This window comes from Tyto alba, unplaced genomic scaffold (genome assembly GCF_018691265.1).
Source record: "Tyto alba isolate M040663 unplaced genomic scaffold, T.alba_DEE_v4.0 Super-Scaffold_7, whole genome shotgun sequence".
Taxonomy (NCBI): domain Eukaryota; kingdom Metazoa; phylum Chordata; class Aves; order Strigiformes; family Tytonidae; genus Tyto; species Tyto alba.
The window spans coordinates 17,290,360-17,312,899 of NW_024881328.1; the positions used below are offsets into that span (position 1 = coordinate 17,290,360).

Below are 22,540 nucleotides of genomic sequence, written 5' to 3' on the forward strand. Positions count from 1 at the left end.
GGAGGTTGCAGCAGTGGCCCCCTTGATATACTCCTTCCCCAGACCCTATGCCTGGGGAGTTACATGCCCTTACATGACTGCCGCATTTTGTTTTGCAAATTTTGGGGTTCAGAAATGAAGCAGAAAGCTGTGAGATGCTTTCAGCTGTAAGAAGACAGATAAAGACCCAGGTAAAGCCTGATATTCACATGCTGTATGATACCTGCAACATAAGGCATGAGTGATACTTGCTGCAGAGCTGCCAGCTGGGTTTTGGCTGGAGGAGGCTCACCTGGGCCAGTCTTAGACCATGGACAGGGTTGATTTGGAGGGGACTTCAGCATCAGTATGCCACAAGCCAGCTGAAGCTGTCCAGCGTTTTGGGATGAATTCCATGCAAATGCCAATCCTTGAATCCAGGGCATTCCCTGGTATTTTCTTGAAGCAGCAAAATGTTTTAACTATTTGGCTTGTTAACACAGACATGGGTGGTTTGCTCTAACCTGGGGACCACTCCATCACCACATACCAGCAGCTCCCCCCTTTAAAGGGCTCTTTGCTGCAAGCCTGGTTATCTTCCAAGCCTTTAGGTGGTAGCCAGATCCTCCCACCAGGAAAGGGGTGCTGTGTAGATCAGGCGCACAGCAAACACATCAGGGCACTTGGTGCTGGGTGTTCTGGCTGGATGTACGTGAAATGCCTTCTGGAGCTGATTGAGTGGAAAGCCGACTGTTGCACATCTGAGCTTCCCTTTCAGTGGTTCAACTGGCTTATCACATCTGTCTCCATCACTGTGTTTTGTGGTGGTCTGTTTTTTAAGCTTTGCAGTACCTCCCTCCTCCTTGGGAATGCAGCTGACTGATGTTCCCCTTTCTTTTCCTCCTTCCTCTACCACATTTTTATGACTCTCTCTTCCTGCCTTTTGCTCAGTGGGAGTCTGCATACTCCTGAGGTTGGAGCTTGGGCAACTTCATGGGTGGCCTAAAATACAGAGTCGTTTGCAAACAAAATGAGATCCAGCCCCTTTTTCTGTAAAGGCAAGAGACCAAAGCAATGACAGCAGAGCGAAGCAGCAGGCTGCCTTGCACTGCTTCCCTCCTACCTATGTGGGAGGAAGCTTCCCCTTCAGAAGGCCAAGTGACATTGATCTGGCCGTGCTGTAGGCTCTGGAAGCTGGAAGTCACTGAAGGACCATAAAGGTAACTTGCCTTATTTGCATGTTCAAGGTTGTCGTATGTCACAAAGTTATTACAGATCAGTTGATCTGCAGTAAATTGTTCACTTCTGGTAACTTTTCCGTGAGTCCTTTCCCTTCGTGGTGTTACTGCATGTGTATGCATGTCATTCAGCAGCGGCACAAATCCCCAAGTCTGACTTTTGGCAAAATTCCTGTTTATTTCAATAGCAGTTTGTATCAATAAAGACTTCATGCCTAGAGAGTGGTAGTTGCCTTATTTCAGTAAACGCACATAGTAAGATAAACAGTAAATGTGCGTAATAAATTCACATGCAAGACCAGGTTCAATCCCTTCTCATGATGCACGCTACTATAAGGGTTCAAATTCAGCACTGCCCCAATGTGGGAGAAGGATAAAACAAGGGTTAAATCCAGCAAAGTGACTGCAAAACTGAGTGAAATATTGCCTCAAGAACAGATGAACAAGGTGTTTTGACATAACCTGAAACAATTGCAGTCTTGTTCAGCTTGAATATCAAATAAGAGAAAAATCACAGTCTGTGAACCGCTCAACTCGGGGCTTAAATGTGGGATATGGCAACTTGGTAACAGCCCCCACGAGGGGGGAAGGATAATGTCTGTGAGTGCTGGAGGCTGCTGGGAGATGCTGGTGGGCAGAAGAGACTCTCAACTAAATTACAGCAGATACCGCCTCTTTCCACCTACAATTCAGTGCTCTGAATTGTATTTGGAGGCACTTGTGCTTTGTCCCTGGGGAATGCAGGTTCCGAGGTGGGGAAAAAGCAGATGTAGGCTTTGAGGGCTGGTGCTTGGCTAGGGGGCTGCACAGGGACAGTAGGTCCAGCAGACCTCGAGGTGATGCTGGTGGTAATTGCCATTGGGTTCTGGCAGGGTTTCCAGGGAGAACATAGGAAGGAATTACCATAATAATAGCGTGTTTTGAAAAAGGCAGACTTTGAGGAAATGTGCAGTGAGATTTGGGTGGGTGGTGAGGGGAGCCCTGGACTGAGCTGCCGTCTGGAAAATTGACTGTGGAAAAGTAAGATGTTATTTAAAAACTAGTAATACAAATCACCGAAGTTCATTCCATTTGCATGCAATAGTCTTAATAACTGGAGAAGCCAATGTGGCTGAGAAGGGAGTGGAGCGATACCAGAGATAGGCAGGAGACTGCTCTTGCAGGCAGGGTGGGGCACTGCTCTGACCTTTTGGGGGTTTTAAGTCTTTTTTGCTTTACTTTTTTTTTTTTTTTTTTTTTTTTTTTTTCTCCTCCTGGTTTTGAAGCTTTTCCACCTTTAGTCAGGGCAGAAGGTCAGACTTCTGGCTGCTCTGAACGCAGCCTTCCTGGAAGATGTGCAAAAATACTCTGCCATAGGTAGGCTTCTCTGGTCGTGCCCTGTCCAGAGCTGCTTCCCCACCAGCTGCTGATCTTGATGGGGATTGTGAGCAGGCACCAAAGGGCACAGTTGGGCTTCCAGAGCCAGAGAACATCTTTCTGGTGAGCTAAGCCATCCTTGAGGAGCCAGAATGGGCAGAAGGCATTGCAAGAAACCAACCCCTGGACTATCTCCCCTAGCCTCTCATATGATAATGACCATAAAACTTCCCTCAGCCACCTCTCCTTGGAGCAAGATATCTTGTATTTGTTTAAAGCACCCTAGCCAAGAGACACATTATGTCGGTTTGAAGACGCTGATGGACAGATGTGAGCACTTCCCTCAGCAGCACATCCTTCCTTGGTGCAGGTTTCAGTTGATTTTTGACAGTCTGTTTCCAGCTAACTTGGTGTTTGCTTGTCACTGCCTGCACCTAGAAAGGTAGTAATTTTAAAATAGGAGAAGTGTCTGAACAGGTTTTATACTTTTTCCAAAAATGTGTGAGGGAGGCAGAAATGTATTGTGTGAATTGGGAGGAGAGTTTCTTATTTGTGATTGTGTGTCCATCAGATCATCAGTCCTCCATCAACCCTTTCTGGTGGGCTGCAGAGTGTTGTACCTGAGAATCAGCCTTGTTAAGATTCACAGCCTCTGTAACTCTGCTAGCCTCTGGCTCTCCTGCAGGAAAGAGGTGCAGCATCCCAATGCCCAACAGAGATCATCTAGATAATTATTAACATGGAGGCCACGGTATGGAAAGCTCTTCTGTGCTTGCGTGGTCTGGACTGTGGGATGCAAAAGCCCCGATGGGATTGGACTGGGGGTCAGAGATGAGCCTGTGTTTCCTAAAACAAACGGGAGAAATAAAGGTAATTCAAACATGGCAGTCTAGTTTCATTCTGGGGATTCATAGGAACTGAGGATTTAGGAGCTGAGCTTATAGTAAAAGTCAGTGCAGGCTTTTTGGGGTGGCTGGGGCACCAAAGACCACACGGATGCATGTGAGTGACTGAGGAAGTATAGCAGAGATGTGGCCTGGTAAGTTTAACTGCTCATTTCATTCAGGCAGAAGCCCCTAATGACTCAGTAGCAGCTACTCTGGGGATTTTACAGATGGGGTCAAGGTCAAATTGGGAAGCTGCAGTGCAATTAATTTAAGCTTGGAAGTGTTTTCAAGTTAATTCATTTGGTTCTGCTGGGAAGGTTGCAGCTTTGCGGAGGGCTAATAGGAGAAGTGTGTTGAAAGGGCTGTGAGATATGGTTCACTAACAAGGGGGAATGCTTTTATGGTGGCAAGGAGCTTGGAGAGCCTCACTGAGCAAAACCTTGCAAACATGGTAAGGTTTTTCCCCTCAGCGAGCTGCCTTCACATGTGTTGAAGTTAAGCACATGTGCAAAACCACTGTTATCAGCCACAAGACGAGGCTCTCTGACTCTTCAGCCTCAGCTTTCAGGTGAGTCCAGAGAGCTTCTGCTGTAGGTGCATGTTGGGATGCTCAGCAGCCCCACACTTGGGGGAAGAGGTGGGCAAAAGAAAAAAAGCAGGATTGCAAGTGGAAGTTGGGTAAATGAGGGGACTTGAAGTGTTCCCCTGTGTTTTTGAAGGACCTGAACGGCATTTTCCCTTATCCTTCTTGGCGCGGAGTGAAGGGCTGGTGCAGGAGGGAACAGGATGTTGCAAACAACACTTGCAGGCTTGCTGTTGGCAGGAGGAGGGCTGGAGCAGACCTTCCCCAGTGGTGGTTTGTGCTCTGCTGGGTCCACACAGAGTGGGCTGGTGATGTGCTACACGGCGCGTCAGTCAAATCGTTTGGAAAGAAAGCTAACAAAATAAACCCTGCTATTTATCTCTCTTCAGCCTCGCTGCACATTTCCATGAAATGGTGGAAACTTACTATTTTTGAGAATTGTGTTCCTGTTTGAGATGTAGCTGGCATTTGCTGACGTGTTTGTAGATATATTGGGAGATGGAGGGGGAGGAGGACTAATAAGGGAGACAGGCAGTCATGCAAACACATGCACATGCAGAAACACATAGAGGCAGGCTATGTTATTGCCCAAGTCCTGTATCCTTGGGAAACCAGTCTACAAACATGATTAAAAAAAAAAAAAAAAAAAAAAAGATTACTTTTGAAGTAAAACCCAGGGAAAGGGACATCTCAGTCCCTCTTCTGTCATCTGATATCAGCTCCATTTCGGTATCACTTCTGTGCTTTCTCCCCAGTGCCAGAGGAATTTCTGTGCAATGGGGCACAGGTGCACTACAGGGCACTGTACAGTGGGCAAGAGGTTTTTTCTCTGGCTCTGGGCCCAGGTGGATGGAGGAGGGAAAGTTGCTATCTCCAGCCATCGGGAATGGGCACAGAAAAGTGCGTAAAGGAGGCTGCTGAAATCTGTGCTGTGCAGTCAGTCTCCAGCATTTTGGAGGGCCATAAAGCATTTCCTGCAGGATGTCCAAGCCAAAGGAAGGCACTGGGTGCCCCTTGGATCACCCCTCCGTGCCAGCCGCTCAGGGCAGGGAGAGGAGCTTGCTAAGCAACCCCTGGCCAGAACATGCAGTTCCCTCCCTAGTCCTGCCCTCCCTGCTGTTAGAGATGGGCTGAAAAGATCTCACGGCAAAAATAAAGGGTGTTTGCAGAGCCCCAGGGCTCTCAGCCCCAGGGGATCTTAGAGTGCTTTGTGGACAGCTTATCACAGAGGTAAAACAAGCTCTTGGAGACCAATGTAGGAATTTTCTGGCTCTGGTGTACAGTTGCCTCACTGAAGCAAGTTGGTGTGGTGAAATAATGCTGGGGAGTGCAGGCAGGCAGAAGATCCCAGGAACCTGCCCTGAGGAGCTCCTTGGCAGATGGAGAGATGCTTCGAGCTGATCTCCATCTCTGTGTCTCATGGGAGCCCACAGTTCTGGGAGGTTTGGGAGACCCTCCTTCCTGCCAGTCTTTGCAAAAGCTGGGTGGCACAGACACCCCTGGGCTGCCCAGGAATGCTGGCTGTGTGTCCTCTGCAATCAAATCAAGTGTTCAAGCATCTGTGCAGAACTGGATGAGGCTAAGTAGAACAGGCTGCTGGCTGGGGAGAGGGGACCAGGAGGAGGTATGCAGGGGGATCCCTGTAGTTGAATCCAGAAAGGGACCATGCATGACTTCTCTCCAGTTAAGCCTGTCAGTGGCTATTAAATTCAATTTAGATGCAACCTTTGGCTCCTGAACTGCTGATTGCCCGGAGGAGAGCTGAGGAGGGATTGCTCTGTAATTGTGTCCTTTCTTCTGCTCCTCCTCTGAGCATCCATGTTTAGCCTTTGTGAGAGATACTGTCCTGGAGCAGGGGGACTTCTCTGTTCTACATCCCTTCTGCATCCCTTCTTCCATTGCCCCCTCTCCTACATGGCCCAGTGCTCATGCTCCCTGTCTGACATTTCCCAGTCACACTTGTTTTTTTGTGCAAGGTGAAGAGTGAAGCTTGAGCAGCTGCTTTGGTTTCATCTGCCTCTGGAGAGCTGCATCCAGCCTGGCTTGATTACACCTGAGGCCAGACCATGTACCAGTGCCCCTGTGTTTCTGTCTGCTGCCAGCTGAGCGCTGACTGATGCTGTGCTGTGGCGCAGCGCTTTGTAGTTTGGCTGGGGTAACCAGCAAACCCTGGGTCCTTTTTGGGGTAGGATGGGCCAGAGGGCCCGGGGGGACTTTGTTCTTGGCAGCTCCTGCTGCGAGGAAATTGCAATGTCGGTGTAATCCCTGCTGGCAAACGATTTCTGAGGTATCCGAGCTCCAGGTCAACAACACCCACACTAGAGCTATTGCACAGGAACCTTTGCCCAGGGCTCTCCCAGAAATACTTTGCAGACTGATGAGGCAGAGGTCACTGGGGCTGCGGTAGGGGTTTGTCTGCTCCTTCTTTACCTTCCTGCAAGTAATTCTCCGACCATGGCTGTTGTGCATGTTAAAGGTCAGATTTAAAGGCCTTGTCTGCTCTGAGGCTGTGGAGGACAAGTGATGGGTTCCTGGCAGCCTGGGACAGACAGCTCTGCTCCTTAAAATAACAAGTGGCAAGCAAAACCCAGAACAGGCACTTAAATTATTCTGAAATGGTAGAATTTGTGGCCACAAGAAGCTAAAAGTGTTGGAGGAACTAAAAAAAAACAAACCAGTCTAGATGAGACAGACAACACTGTTCAGTATGTGAAAAAGCACTCTCTGGATGCTTCATTCCTGCAGCCCCAAGTGTGCTCGCTCCTGTGCACGGTGCGGTGCCAGGGCAGGAGTGCAGGCAGCTGGGTTTGCCCATCGATTCCCTGTGTGGCTCTGGGCAACGCGCTCAAATTTTTCCATGCCTTTGTTTTTTACTGATGAACACCTTTCACTCCAGGGTAACTAATGGATGGTAAAGTGCTTTCATGTCTTCAGAAAGACTGCTGCGGGAGGGAGATGTGTGCCCCATCCAGCCTGGGACACAGCCAGGACCTGAGACTAGCAGGGCTCCAGGCATGGTGTTGAAGGCCACTTGGGTGAAACTTTCTGTGGGTCTGGGCCCTTAATCAGCACTTAAACACTATGCAAACACTGTGGGCAGATAAGCAAATGCATGTGAAACCCTCTGGGCAAGCTGTCGTGGAAGGAAAGCAAGTGCAGGGAGAGAGCAGCACCGGAGAGGGCGGCTGCCATCCTTGGCATGGTGTGTGCTCCCCGTGATACAGGCTGGCCCTCTCATGCTAAGTGAGTGCTACTGGCTCAATCCTGTCCTGCAGCCCAGATATGCTTCAGGGCTCTTCAAAGGGATAAAGATGTATTTTTAACTTCAGGCAGCTGCCTTTTTTTGCGTGGTGCTTTTTAATTCTTGTAGCTCTGGAAGTGGCAGGTTGTTTTTAAGCCCCTCTGTTTCTCAGCTGTCTCAGCGGAGGTGCCTAGAGGTCTCAAACCAGATTCCCAAAAATTGGTAGCCGCTTTTGAAAATGTTGGCGAGACTGCAGCTCCTTACAGACGTTAGCTGATGGCCATTTGAACATGCTTTCACTTCAGCCAAGTCCTCGCCCCACTGAAGCCAATGGGAATTTTCTTTGAAAAAGGCCATAAAAAAATCATTTTCTTGGCATGGAGAGAGGTGTTTCATGGGCTCCACATCAGTGTTCAGGAGAACTTCAGCTATCTGCTTTGATTCCTGCCACACTTGTCCCACCCTGCATAAAGCTCTCTACCTTTTGATCCAAAATAGCACAGGAGATGTTTTCCACATGCCATAGGAAAATGGAAGAACTATAAAACATGATTGTTTTGGAGTTCGGCACCATTCCCTTTACAGATATATTTAGTGTGAATTGAAATTGGTCAGCGAAAGCGTGTCTGCCAGGATGACAAACAGATTAGGGTTGTGTATCTGAGGCAATTGCATACTTGCCCATCCCATGCCGGTAGGGTTGGTGGGTGGCTTAATTGGTTCATGGATAGTCATAAGCAAGCATGCACAACTCACTTCTTTTGGGCAGCATTAAAAAGCATTATCTGGCTGTAAAAGGCATTGTTTGGCTCACAGCATGATCTGTGTTCTCCTGACCTTGAGTCTTGATGTCTCCAGTCTTGTCGTCGCTACCCAGCCCATTTGCTCTTCGAAATGTGGTCCATCACACATCATGCTTAGCCTCCTCCTATGCAAGCAGCTCGTCTGTGAAGGAAGCACCGGTGCTTTGCACATGGGGCCAACCTTTTCTGTCCTGTCTCCCTTCCCCAGTGATTGAGCCATCCTTCTGAACCCCAGGTCAGGAGAGCTCCTCCTAAGAGCAGCAGCAGATTTAGGAGAGGGAAAAGCTGTGATGGGGCTCTGGCATCAGCCCCAGGTGGATCAGTCCAGCTTGGCAGCAAGGTGAAGGTATGGTTCACCATGTCTGGCTTGGCCTTGGAGAGGAGATCTTGCAGCTGATAACAGCTAGACCCTCCTGGCCTCTGCTCCAGGCCTGCTCCTGTGGTGGTGCCCAGGGAGCCAAGACTAATCTCTCTTGTCCCTGGGTGTGTTCATGCACATGGTCTTGCACACTCTGCTCCCATCAGTGGTTTTCTTTGGGCTGACATTTGTTAGCATTGGAAAGTGAGAAAAATGAGCAAAAATATTATCAGAAGCAGGTTTTGTGAATGAATCAGCTGACAAGAGGCTTACCAGCTCGCCTTCATTTACTAGTGCAGTGCTTATTTGGGCAGATGTCTATATATTTTAGTTGGAGGCAGGAAGGATCAAGAATCGATGGGGGAAGGCACTGCTTACAGTTTGCTGCTTTTCCGTCAGTTTGTGCCATCAGTTTTCTGAATGAAGCAGGGGACTGCAACATGTCTGAGATGCTGTGCTTGTTATGCTGTTGACAGTTTGGTGGGACACCAAGGAGAGGAGCACAAAAGATGTTGGAAGTCTAAAACCCTCCTAAACAGCTCATTGAGGATCAGAGCCTGGGCAGCCTTGCCCGTCTCTTGCACAGTGCTTTTTCATCTGATTCAGTCTGAGGGGCGGCCTCATGGCCTTCTTTCTTCTCACTATGTGTTTCTAATTAACGGGGAGACTGGTGTATAAACAGAAGGTTCCTGCTCAAAATATTCCTTGTCCGGTTCCTAGGAGGATGGCCAGATGGCAATTGCCAGGCAGCAGCCCAGACTTTGAGCTCGCCCATCTGGCTATCAAACCTGGTCCTAATTCTCATCTGGAACAAGTATTGAGGAAAGTCATGGACTTTGCCAGATTGGTTTGCCCCGTGTTTGCTTTTCAGTTGCTACCTAAGCAGCTAAAACCCTGCAGACCAAACGCATTTTGTATTTCTGGGAAGTGGGACGATCTCAGTATTGGGAGATCTGAGGCCAAAATGGTGAGGAAGTTCAAAAGGATGTTGGACAAATCCAATGTGGGATGAGTCTCTTGGTGGCTTTTAAATCCTGTGGGTCAGCTCCAGTCTGCAGCCATGAAAGTGCTTTTACTGCTGGTCTGCAGCACAGATTGGGAATGGTCCTGACATGTGTCCCCAAGCAGCTGCTGATGGTCTCTTGTGGACGGCTTGCTGAGCTGGGGTGGCTCTTTGATCCAGCCCACTCACGCCATTCTTTTGCCATCAGTCTGCAGGCAGCCGCACATTTGCCGAGTAAGTTCAGACAAAACTCTTCTTGAAGTTTCTCCTGTGTGAGCCTAGGGTTGCAACACCTGAAAGAGAGCTTGGAAAGCTGTGGCAGAAATAAAATACTTGCTATTATGATTTTTCACTCTCTGTCATGACAGTAGATCTATGCCCTGACAAAACATCACAATCCAGCTTCTGAAAAAGGGGAAATGTTAAAATCTGTAAGTGCTCGTCTTCCAAGAAGCAGGAGTGATCCATAAATTAAGCATTGCTATATGAGTTAAAGTACTGCTTGCCCTCCATTGTGCACAGTTTGATGTGATTTCTTTACTTCTATGTAAGTGCCTGAGTTCCAGAGTGCTGGAACTGAGAAAGCTGAACTTGGAGGTGACGGGGAGAATGTTACTGATGGGAGGCTGGGTGCTACTGTTCTTTCTTGGCATATGCTAAAAGACACTTCATGTTTGTCACCACTGTAGGACCAAAATGGCCTGGTCTGTCACTGGTGTGGGACCTGTGGAGCTGCTGAAGAGCTCCTGTATACAGAGATGTACTTAGCTTGGGTTATTGTGGTAAGAGGTGATGTGTGTGCATGGGTTGAATCATAATTTGGGCTGGAAATGACCTCTGGAGGTCTTGGTCCAACCCCATGCTTAAAGCAGGGCCAGCTTCAACATTAAATCCAGCTGCAGTGTTAGACATGCTTGTTCAGCCAGATCAGACTAGGCACCAAGGAGGGGTCAGCTATCACTTTCTGGACTTCTGGAGAAAGCAGGAGAAATTGAGATCTGTCTTCATTGCCACTGCAAAGTCCAGAGGGACTGGTGTCTGCAGCATTGTGACCTGTGTCCTACTTTGACAAGGATTGCCCTCGGAAATGGCACCCAGTGAACTGGGAAAATGTGTAAAACAGGGAGTGGAGGAGACAGAAAAAGGCCAGTGTTTATCCTCAGATTTCTGCTAACTGATTTTGAAATGGCTGAATTAGCTGGGGGTCTTGTGGCTTGCAGCAGTGGCTGAGTTGGGCCCAGGACACGTGGGGCTGTTCCATGGTCAGCAAAAGTGGCCAAATGCAGAAGTAGGTAGAAGCTAAATGAGTAATGCACTGTATGACAAACGATGTGAAAGACGATACGGCAAGGATGATCACTGAAATGGCAGGATCTCCAAGGGAAATTAGGGTGGCCATAAAACAGAGGCAAGGTATTTTTGAAAGCAGGCCTGAGAATTTATTTTAGCACATTAATACTGAGTAAGTATTCCTGGAGATACTCTGGGGGATGATAGATGGACTCAAGGTATTGTTACTAATCACTGTGGTTTTAAGTTTTGGAGCCGAAGTACACTTGGCATCCCTAACTCAACTGGACTTCTGATGGGAAAATTACATTCTTCAGGAAGTAATTTAGAAGGTCAAAGAAAAACCAGAAAGAACTTCTCCAGCAGCTATTTCCCCTGCTCTCTAAACTGTCTTTTAGTGTGGTAATAACTCCAGAATGAAAGGATCTATTCTCACCTTCCAGATGAAAGGGCTAATGCAATTTAAAATTTTTGCATGCAAAGATTTTATGGTTTGGTAACTGGCCATGCTTGAAAGTGATCCAGGATGGGATGAACACGTGAGAGAGTGACTGGCTGAGCTTGACCCTTTCCTTGTCTGCCCTGCCTCCTGCAGATAATGGTGATGACCGGTCTGAGAGCATCCTTGCAGAGAACCATGTGGATGGCACCACAGGGATCCTGAGCGGAGCCAGTGGGAGGAAGCCCATGAAGACGGGCATGAAGGAGCTGGCAGTTATGAGGGAGAAGGTGAACGAGCAGCAGCGGCAGATGGGCAAAGTCGGCAAGCCCCATCACAACCATGAGGACTCAAAGAAGTCGCGGCTGTCAACGGGCAGGGTGAGAGGGCAGGAAGGTGTGGGGAGCTAACGGAGGCAGCTGTGGGCTTTCCAGGGAAATGCTGAACGCAAAAGCCCTAGTGACATTTGCAATAAACTGTTTTAAGACAAAAAAAAGAAAAAAGAAAAAAAGGGGGGAGAGGGTGAGAGAAAAAAAAAAAAAAAAAAAAAAAAAAAGGAAAAGCAAACGTTTGTTTTGGCCTGAAGCTGAGCCCCAACACACCATCTGATGAACTTTGATGTGCTGGTGAGGAGGTGTTATTTTCATTGCAGCTTCACCTCCTGACAGCAGAGCTGGGGAAGGGGGGGGTCCCGCTGGCTCAACACCTACCTCTGCAGGGGTGCGAGCGTGCACTTTGCCTGCGGACTGGCTTTCTCACACCCTTTTTCCCTAAGCAAGTGCCAGAGATGGCCCAAGGGGATTTGGGGGTGCTGCCTGCCTGCTGCAGGGCAGCCCCAGTCCTGGTTGAGTGGGGGAGGACCCAGAGCCCCCGAGGATGGGTTGTGGGGCTGTCACATAGCAGGGAGAGGGCCCAGAGTCCTTCCCGTCCCCTTCTTCCCTGTCCCTGTGTGACTGCCCTCCAGTCCTTGGCCGTGGTTTCCCTCTAGTGGGCACCTTGGTCAAAGCAACTAGATGGGATGGGGATGGAAAGCCACCCCAAAAGGTCCATAATACACATCTCTATAAACATGTAGGGTATTTATATCTGGGAAGTGCAGGGATGGAAGGGGGGCTTTAAAAGAGAGCCCTCATCCCCTCCAAGGAGCAGGCAAGGTAGAGGTCCAAAACAAGGTGCAGGCATTGTCAACTTAGAGAGCTTCCACACTGCTGTTGCTCCTTTGGGTTAAAAAAAAAACAAAACAAAACAAAACAGCAACTGCAAAACCAGAGGGATGCAGACTCACTCCAGCTCACACCAGGCATAATTCAACCATACTGCCTTGTCTGGGAGACCTGGCTTGGGGCTGCTGTGGAGCAAGAGGGATGCCTCCAGGGGCTGGTTTTAGGGGTGCTCTCATTCCTGGGGCTTGCCTCGATTCCCACGGGGTCTCACATGCTTTGAGTTGCACTTCTGGGCCAAAACTGCATCACAGGTGTGGGATCTGGGCTGTGCTCATGAAAACCCTCCTGGTCTGTCTGGATTAGTCCTGCTTCACATCACTTGTCACTACCAGTGGGACCCATGGGAGCATCTCTGAGCTTTCTTCTCCTCTGTGTCTCCAGGGCCTGTGACCTGGTGTCATGTTGGCTCTTGGCCATGTGAGGCACATGGCACACAGGAGAGATATGCGCGTGTCCCTGTGTGGATCTCCACACATCGGCATGTGCAGCACCGTGGTTTTGGGTGCCTGCAGGTGAAGTCAGCAGCAGGACCCCGTGGCAAACCTGTCTCATGAGGAGGTGCACACAGGTGTCCCTCCCTACTGGTGCTTCTGTCGCCCAGAGTGTCAACATTGAATGGTCCCATTGCCCTGATTTTTTTTTTTTTTGTTTTTGTTTTCTGCTTTCTGGGCTCTTTTCAGACACCTTGTCAGCAGGAGCTGGATCAGGTCTTGGAACGTATCTCCACTATGCGGCTGCCGGATGAGCGAGGTCCCCTGGAGCACCTCTACTCCCTCCACATCCCCAACTGTGACAAGCATGGCTTGTACAATCTCAAACAGGTAAGTGTGGGGGGGGAAGGACAGAGCCCCAGGGCTGGCTGCACCCCTGGCAGCAGCCCTTGGCTTGGCCCACGTCCCCACCATGTGCCGCCACGGAGGACACATGCAGCTCGTGGCTGGGCTGATGTCGCGCACACAGCGTGAGGTGTGGAGTTAAACAGCAAATACCACACGTGGCACAGACAGATTTAGGGACACCCAGGTGCATCTGCAGCCATGGGCTAGCAAGTGGAGATGTGAGACCCACATCCACACGTGGCTGCAGGCAGCCCAGAGATGGAGAATTTGCTTAGTTCAGAGCCCCTTCTTCCCCATGAGAGCTGCTTATTTGTCCAGGTCTATTTTCATGTGCTTTGAGTCAGGTCTTATCCTGGCTGGGCCCCATTACAGTGGAAAAGCAGAGCAGGGCTGAATGCTGGCCAGTCTTGCAGACAAAGCAGAAAGCACTTCTCCTGGGGTCAGGAAGGTTTCTAGCACGCTTTACTGGTTTTCCTCCACAAATCGAGGCTAGTCCCACAGCTCCAGGAGGGATTCCTTCCAGGTGCGATGGGGGTTGGGGTGCAACATGCTTCTGAAAGTATTTATGGGACCCAAAAGGACTCAGATGACTTAATGTGTGTCTGAATCCTGGTTTCTTGGCTTCATTCATGCAAAACCAGCAGGTGTCAGCAGCTGAGGCATGGGGATAAAAATGCCAGGAAGAACCTCTTGGGCAGCAAAACACCAGCTTGTCCAGGGTTCACTAGGAGCCACGTGTGAATAATACCTGCGTATGAGCACGCCTTATAACTGTGTAACTGAGCCTTTGGAAGGGACCCCATAAAACCTGCTGTTTTTGTGGCTAACCCTTTTCCTCAGGGCTACTTCTACCCCCAGATCAGGAGCATTTAAAAAGAAAAAAAAAAAAAGGCATTAAAATAAGTAGGATGCTCTGAGATAATCCACTTCCATCCCTTCTCTCTTCCCTGTCCTGCCTGGACCCTCACCCTCTGCCTCCCCCTGAAGAGCCCCATGGGCTGGCTGGATCCCCCGGCATGAGCACACTTGGAAGGAGTGGATGGAGCAGAGCTGGCAAATTCCCCATAAGGAGATGAGCCATGTCTGGGGAACAAGCCTGGGCAATGCAGTGATGCATTGTGTGCTATAAAAGACAAGACAGTCTCTGTTGCTCCTTGTGCTTGGGAAACAAGTCAGCCTGCACTAAAGGGTGCACACTGGTCATGGGTACAGAAAAAGAAAGGGGACAAAAATTGCTTTCTCTTTGCCCCTCTATCCTGCCCTAGTTAAGGGCAAATAAGGCAAATGAGAAGTGATACCCATTTCTCTCCATTTGTGTTTCCAGAGCTGAGCATCAGCTCCTTTTCATTTGCTGGAATGTGGATGCCAAGAAAAGCATTCCCAGTTGCTCCCACCTGTGGCCGGTGCTTGGGTGGAGGGCGCCTGGGTGCACTCTCCTGCTGAGGAGGCTTTTTCTTCCTCTCTTTCCTTGATTTTTATTCCCATGAACAAGGCTGTATTTTGACCTCAGTCCAGCTGCAGAAAATGGCTTGAATTCAGATTTACAGAGTGCACGTAGAGGCTGGCCTGCTGGAGTAACCACCACCCTGTACAGAGATGTATCTGCTGGGAGTGGAGGGATGAGCATCAGGTTCAAAGTGCCTGCAGCTCTTCCAGGGCAAGAGGTGGATGATAACCATTAGGGCAAGAAACTTCTCTGTAACCAGAGCAGGCTGGGTGGGGCAGAGTCTGGGCACCATTATCCCTATCTCTATTCTGGGAGAGAGGGAAACACTGGAAAAATGTTTGTATCTGGCCGTGGGGGCCTGGCTCTCATGCTTCAGTTTATGTAGCTCAATTTGCAGGTGAGAAGCAACTTACACGGCTCCTCTGTCAGTCTGTTTCATCCCCCTTTGACCAGGGATTTTTGACTCGGTGGATGCTTTCATCCACAGGTGACAGAGCATGATGCATCTCGGGAACAGTTGTCCTTGTGGTTCATTAAAATTGGCCTCTTGGTTGCTGGCACAGCCCCTGGGGGAAGATGTCCAGCCCTCCTCAGCTTGGACTGCTGGAGCAGTCGTGCTGGTGCAGCACAGACCCTGGGCTGTCTGAGTGCAGCATCCCTGAATCTTGCCTAAATCCAAACTAGTGCCAAATTGCTGGAGAAACCTCAGCTCTTCCTGTGTTCGGGCTTTGGTCTGGTGGGGCTGGGAAAAGGATTTTGTTCCCCTATTTCTTCAGCTGATGCCTGCCCTGTCCTTCTCCATGCAGTGCAAGATGTCGGTGAATGGGCAGCGTGGCGAGTGCTGGTGCGTGGACCCCATCCACGGGAAGGTGATCCAGGGTGCACCCACCATCCGTGGGGACCCTGAGTGCCACCTCTTCTACACAGCCCATGAGCAGGAGGACCGGGGAGCACATGCCCTGCGGAGCCAGTAGACGGATGTGATCCTGCTCGCTGGAGGCGGCTCGCCGTGGCCCCAGTGCTGGATTTTACATGGGTTTCAGCGTGTCTCTCTAGGCTCTGGAAGAGACTGGGGTTGGGTCCTGCGTGCTGCCCTCCTTCCCCTGCTGCCCCCCTGGGGAGGGATAACAGGAGGGGAAGGGCAGTGGGGGGGTTGCAAGGAGAAGGGACTGCTTTCCTATAGTCTCACCCAACGTAAGCCAGAGAACCGGTCTTTTTTGATCCTTACCCCATGGCCCTGCCCTCCCTGCTGCTTCGCGACATCTTCACACACCCTCTAGCACAGACTGCTGTGTGCTCCCAACACCTCCCAGGGGACAAAAGCCCCTCGCCATGGGTGGGAGTGGGACAAAAAAACAAAGGAAAAACCCCAGCCTTTCCCCCTCTTTCCCTCCCTTCCCCGAGACCAAAGACTGTAAATACTGTGTCGCCTGCCTCTTGCATCCTGCCGGTCCCCTGCGCCCCAGCCCAGCCGTCGGTCCTGGCATGGGATGCGGTGTGGGAGGGAGGGAAGGAGGGAAGACTCCGGCTTCCCAGCTGGAAGATGCCAGCGTGGTTGGGATGCATCCCCCAGTGAGGCATCAGTGAGGGAAAGGGCTAAGGATGAGACAGGTCTACCACCCCCCCACCCCCCCTCCCCAAACACCCCTGGGTGCTCCCCTTCCTGGCGCTGGGGCACAGCCAGCCCCACAGGGACCCAGCTCCAGCTGCTGGTCCGGGAGGACAGGGCCTTTGGGTGACGGCGAAGCTAAATGCTGGGTTTTCCAGGGGGGTTGAGGGGCTATTGCCCAGTATTTCTTAGGATCAGCTTATGCAGAGGGAGCTAAAATGAACTTGCTGGGGCTGGGTGGAAGGATGCCTGTGTAGATTTAGGATAACAAGGCAGGGAGTGTCTTTCTCTCTCCCCCATTCATTCTTTCTTTGTTTCTAGATAGGAAAAAACCCATCTAAAACCTGCACTCCCAAGCAGCTGCCCTTGTCCCTCCATTTTCGCTTGGGACTGGAGTGAGCATCTGCTATTCAGCACACACTTTTTCTGTCTTTTTTTTTTGTAAGTAAATGACAGTATATATCTTGCTTTGTAAAGGCCCTGACACACACGTACCCCTCTGCCCACATACACATTTGTATAGATTAAATCCAAGCAATTCCAGGCACTCTGAGAGGATTTGCACTGGACATGCCGCTCAAAGGAGAGATATGTCTCTGCTATTATTTCACCTGTTGATTTCTTTCTGTACAGAACACACCAATGCTGAGAATAAATAACTTCCCCGTCGCCTAAGCAAGGAGATTTTATTATTTTCTTCCCTTTTTTTTTTTTTTTTCCTTTTTAATGTGGATACTATTTGCAGAGCAGTTGCAAAAATCCTCTCCTTACAGTAAAAGTCTCAAGCTTTCCTTAAATGAAATCAAGGCAGGGGGCTGGGAAATAAAGCATCTCCCAATTTCTGGCAAATGCTTCTGAGTAGCAGACAGCCTCCAGATCCCAGGTCCCCTGTGGGGTTAGGCTGAATAGGGTGGAGGAAGGGAGTTTCTGGCTGGTGCCAGTACTGCCTGGGAGCACCCTGTGCCTGCATGGTGGGGGCCAAGCAGCAAAGCTACCTCACCATGACCCTGACCCGCAGGGATGAGACCAGATGCTGGTGCCTGCCAGCACACCAGAGAAACACCAAACGGTGCTGGAGGAACACCATATTGGGGTCCCCACTGCTGATACCTCCTCATTTGGGGACTTTGATCTGGAGAAGGAAAAGCAAAAAGCCCAATAGGCTCTAGAGGAAGGGGAGTGCTGGGGTTTGTTGCTTTTTCCCCCCCTTCTTGGCCCTATATTTCAGATCCCGAGTGTGAAGGGCACAGGTGGACTCTGCAAATTAAGCACCTCGTGACTTTGCAGGGGTTTGGATGTGGTAGTGGAGGAGATGAGGAAAGGATCCCATTTGGAAAGTCAGGGGTGGGGGGTGTGTGCACATGGATGTGTATGGGAGGGAGTGAGAGCACACAAGAGAGAAAGAAAACACACCTGCATGCAAAGCCAAGTAACTGTAAAAATGATACTACCTGTTTTCTGTTAACATCCAAGGGTGTTCTGCTTTTTCATGTAAACCTTGCACATGCTGGCTCTCATCTGCAGTTTGTATTTTTGTTTAGGAATGAGGAAGTTTTCTTTTGTGTTTTTCTCTTTTGGAAAAGCTGAGCTACATAAAGTTGGAATAAATTAAATGGGATGCCAGAGAACTCTCATCTTCCCCCCTCCCCACTCCCCTTTGTTCATAGGATGTTTCCTTGTCTGATGCATCACACCCAAACTTGGGCTTGTTCAGCTTTTGTTTACAGGGTGTTGTAAACACCAGGCCCAACAAGTGTCAGTGGGAGTTGGGCCTGTCATCATTACTGGACCCAGCTGTATGAGAGGGGAGGAACTGGTGTTGCTCATCCGCTGGCCTGCTATGTCCCTGCTTCACTTGTGGTACCTCATGAGTCTGCTAAACACAACCCTGGCCTTCAGTCCTCTCAAGTTGGTGTCTGGCCAGCACGTGTGCGGTGACCATCTCCCTGCCTGACAGCAGCTAGATCTGGTGGAAAAGGGTGGTTGTGTCCTACTTTCCTGGGCAGAGAGGATGGCAGTGTGGCTGCCCTGTCCGGCGTGATGCTCATGAGGCTCCCTGAGCTGCTGAGAGGCTGCGTGGGAGCATGGGGGTTTCCTGCTCCTTGCACGGGGCAGCAGCTTTGCAAGGGAAGGTCCCTCTTGCCCAGCGCAGGGACTTTGGGGACCTTGGCAGATGCTCGGGCAAAGGCTATAATGAGAAGGGAGCTCTGCTCTTTCCAGCTTCCCAACCTTGATATTTTAGGGGCTTCTTGAGTTCGCAGATGCATCTAACGGTGCTGTTTATTAGCCAGCAGATGGACCTGTTCTCCATGAATCATCCAGGCTTCTTTAAGCAGCAAACTGTGGTTTTGGTCTCCTCTTCATCCAGTGCAAAAGAGTTATTTGTCTGAGCGGGGCACTGCAGGGAGAAGCCCTCCATGGGGGACACACCAAGGGCTCTCCCCTTTGCTTGCTTAAGGAGGGCAAAATTTGAGCTAGCCAAAAAGGCACTCTTAGTGTTTCTGTGTGAAGTCTTTGCCCAGAAAGGGCTGCTGGGAAGGTGCAGGCAAGCCTGGGCTGTACTGTGGGATCGAGGCTTGGCTGAGCTGCCCCACTCATGGGACCATGGAGACTGGTCTCTTGAAGGTCCTGCACCTTATCTCAGGGTGAGAGGTGCTGCCTAAGGGAGCATGATGGCACAGCTCAGTGGTTGGGGCACCACAGGGAGGCAAAGAATAACAATAATAATAACCTCCCCCCTGATGCATTCAATTAAAATTGCAGCATTGAAGGAGAGGCCCAGTGTGGTCCTGACAGCCTGCATGCAGGTGGCTGGGGTTTCCCTTTGGCCTCCCCCAGGGAAGGCAAAACCACTGGGCTGCTTCCTTCCCCAGCTGTTTTTTACTACTCCATGCTAGCATGTTGAGTGGGACCGATGCATACGGAGGGGGCTGGGCAGTGGCAGGGAGCACCGGGAAAATGTAAAATGTCTGGGGGCAGGAGGCAGCGAGCGTATGGGGCTGCAAGGGACAGGGTGAGGGGAAGTGAGGGGGACAGGCAGGATGCTGGGGTGGGATGTGGGCTGGAGCACATGGGAAAAGGAGCAAGGTTAACAGTACCATCCTGTTCTGTGCCCCTGAGGGGAGCTGAAAATGGCTCAGGAGATGGCGGGGCTGGGGGGGGGGGGTTGGATGCCAAGAGCATGAGGGTGCTCCAAGCCAGGTGCTGCCCAGGGAGGGATGGGGGTGGCAGAGGTACCCGAGCCCAGAGCCCAGCCATGCCTGGGGCCAGTCTTCAGTTCAAGGGCTGGAGGGGAACAGGAGGCCTCAGGGGAGCAAAGGGAGCTTGCAGCTGGGGCGGAGGGACAGCAGTAAGGCAAGGGGGAGCAAAAAGCTTCTTGTTAGGTTTCCCCAGGGTTGCAACATGGTCTTGAAGGCTGTGTATGTGTGTGTGCATGTGTTTTATGGGTGTCACAGCTTGGATCCTGGCTGTGAGGTTTCAGCTGGGCCAGCTTTGTGCCTTCCAAGCTCTGGGTAATTGGGTGTGCAGTCAGGCATTGGGACCTGGCCTGCTGCACGTAGGATACTAGCCGAAACCCTGGCAGCTCTGGTGTACACACACAAAACTATCTATGCTGGCAAACTACAGTTTTAGTATAGCATCAAAATTACGCACTAGTATAATACAAACAATATTTAATATAAAGGCTATAATTAGTGTAAGACTGTGCGACTATCTACGTACAGCTATAGCTATCTATATACATGCATATAGCTCGTGTGTAGGACTGTGATTTACTAACCCACTAGCTGAGGAGGGGGTGAGGTGTGGGGTGGTAGTGGGTGGGGAAAAAAGCCCCTAACTTTTGGGGCGGAAAGCCCATTTTCAGTGCCTGTGCGGCTGAGCGCAGCAGCAATGCCGCCCTGCCCCGCTGCGCAGGCAGCGCAGCTAGCGCAAGTAGCGCAGCTAGAGCCGCTAGCGTAGGCAGCGCAGATGGCGCAGGCAGCGCAAACAGCGCCGCCTGGTGGCGGCTGTGGCACCGTGCGGCCCCTGCACTATGGGGTGCCCGGGGGGCGGCCGTGGGGTGTATGGGCGGGCAGCGGGGTGCAGACACCCCACCCCACACCCCCCCACCCCACACCCCCCCGGAGTGGCAGGTTAGGCCCCATCTGTGCTATGGGGTGAGAAAGCCACCGGGGAGCAGGTGGCTGAGCCAGCTCCGGGTGGTGTGAAGAAAATGCTGGGGGGGGGGGGGGGGGGGGGGTGTGTGCGGGGGTGTTAGGTTTTATCACGGTCCCCAGTGGGGGCCAAAGATGTTTGTGTGTCCCACCCTGCTCTGGGCGCATGGGGTGACGCTGGTACGCGGGGCAGATGGAGGGCACAGGAGATGGGAGATGAGGGGCTGTGTGGGAGCATGAAGGGTGCTGGGTGGGTGGGGGGAGGCAGAGGCTGGGTGCAGCATCTGGGGGGGGGGAACGTGGAGCAGCAAGAAGGGCCCCCATGAGCTGTCTGAAAACCGCAGTTTGGCTGGGCTGCCCAAGGCTGGCACAAGGCTACTTCTGCACACTGGGGCAAATCTCCCTGCGGCCCAGATCTGGCTGAAGCTCAAACGTATCTGATCCAAAACTGTGGGGCTGTTTGGGATAGCAGCTGGGGGCTCAGTGTCACCAGCAGCCAGGCCCCCTCTCCCCATAACCTGGCTGAACATGATTACCATTCCCCACTGCCACATCCACGCAAAGAAATTTCTGAAAAAAAAAATAGGCAGCTCTGCTTTAATGGTGCTCTAAACTCAAACTTGCAATTTTACCACTGCCTTACCATATTGCTCTGGCATTAAAACCTCTCCTAAACCATTGCCACTATGTCACCCCGTGCCCTGTACCTCCCCCAGCACCCCTATGGGTCTGGCTGAGCCCCGCGGGGGCACAGTGTGGCTGGCCGGGGGGTGCTCAGGGTGGGAGCAGCTCACTGGCACAGACACTCCACGAGGGTCAGGCACAAGCTAACTGAATGCATAACTTTATTAAATAAATGCTTTGTCATGAGAAAAGACAAAGATCAAAGAGTAACATAAATTATAAGTTGAATAAATAGTATACAGCAATCTTCACTTTTTAATAAAATGTGAGATTTTTTTTTTAAGTACAAAATGCTAAACAGAGCATTAAGCTCTTCTTCCATTGTCAGTTTTTCACAAACTGCTTTTTTTTTTTTCCCCACCAGTAAGATTATGAGTATTTCTTGTTTACTGGAAAAAAAAAAAAAAACCACAACAAAAACAAAACAAAACAGAGCTACCGTATGTATGTAAAGCTATAAAAAGCTACCGTAAAATGTGTAGTGAGTATTGCTTAAAGATAAAAACCAGGCAGGAAACTCGGAATCTGGTGTGTTTTAACAACTGTGTTACAACGGTGGGTAACGTGCGCAGTGACGTCTGTCCCAGTGGCAGTGGCAGGGGGCTGGCGGGGCTGGGGAGGGGGGCACAGTAGGCAGGGCTCCTAGCCAGCGCCAGGACAGCGGTCTGGAAGCGAGGTGAACTGTCGGTTGTTAAATATACAATGCTCCGTTCGGGAAAAAAAAAAAAAATCAACAACAACAGAAAAAAAAACAAAACACCCCAACAACAAAAAAAAAGAGTTTTCATGGGGAAGGGGGAGAAAAAAGAGAAGGGGGGGAGAGAGAGCAGAGAAATAGTGCAAAATGCTCTTGTACTAGTGGTTTTCGAAGTCCACTACAGTACAGACAAGGGGTAGCCCAGCCGCCAAGCGCCGCTCCCCGGGGGGATGTGGTGGAAGGGCTGTCCTGACCCCTGCGCCATCCTTGTCCTCTCCTTCCGAGCCAGCATCCCGGGTACCAGCGCGGGCTCCGTGCAGACACCATGGCTGGAGACCCCCCAGCCTCACGCCTCCCCCTGATGCACAAATTGCCAGCACTTCCCCATATGCCTCAACCCCCTCCCGTCGCTCACCCAGCCCTCCCAGATCCCAAATCTGTCCTTTGAATTTTCTCACCCCAAATGCAAAGGGGTGCCACTGGGCGCTGAGAACAGGAACACCTCGTCACTGCCACCCCTGGGGGAGGGGGTCCGACTGAATCTGCTTTTTCCCCCAGCCTGACCCAGGCTCCAACCCCGGTCCTAAATATTAGTGCAGCCTGCAAACAGCCTCGTCCTGCCAGGGATGCTCAAGGGAGCGGGTGGCCGGGGGTTCTCTCGGTGCCCTGTCCTGCGACCAAGGCAGCTTGGGGGGAAGGGGGTGTGAGGGTGGTTCAGCCCCGTCCTT

At 50.8% G+C, this 22,540-nt stretch overlaps 1 protein-coding gene across 2 annotated transcripts in view; it reads left to right on the forward strand.

Annotated features, from left to right (window-relative positions):
* The window catches only part of IGFBP2 (insulin like growth factor binding protein 2), a 64,399-nt gene extending 46,502 nt beyond the window's left edge, over positions 1-17,897 (forward strand). For both annotated transcript variants that reach the window (XM_033003894.2, XM_033003896.2), the window contains exons 2-4: positions 11,313-11,536; positions 13,060-13,200; positions 15,472-17,897. In XM_033003894.2, the coding sequence (XP_032859785.2) occupies positions 11,313-11,536; positions 13,060-13,200; positions 15,472-15,639 (533 nt within the window). In that variant the 3' untranslated portion in view covers positions 15,640-17,897. The remainder of the gene's footprint in view (positions 1-11,312; positions 11,537-13,059; positions 13,201-15,471) is intronic.
* Positions 17,898-22,540: the final 4,643 nt, after the last annotated feature.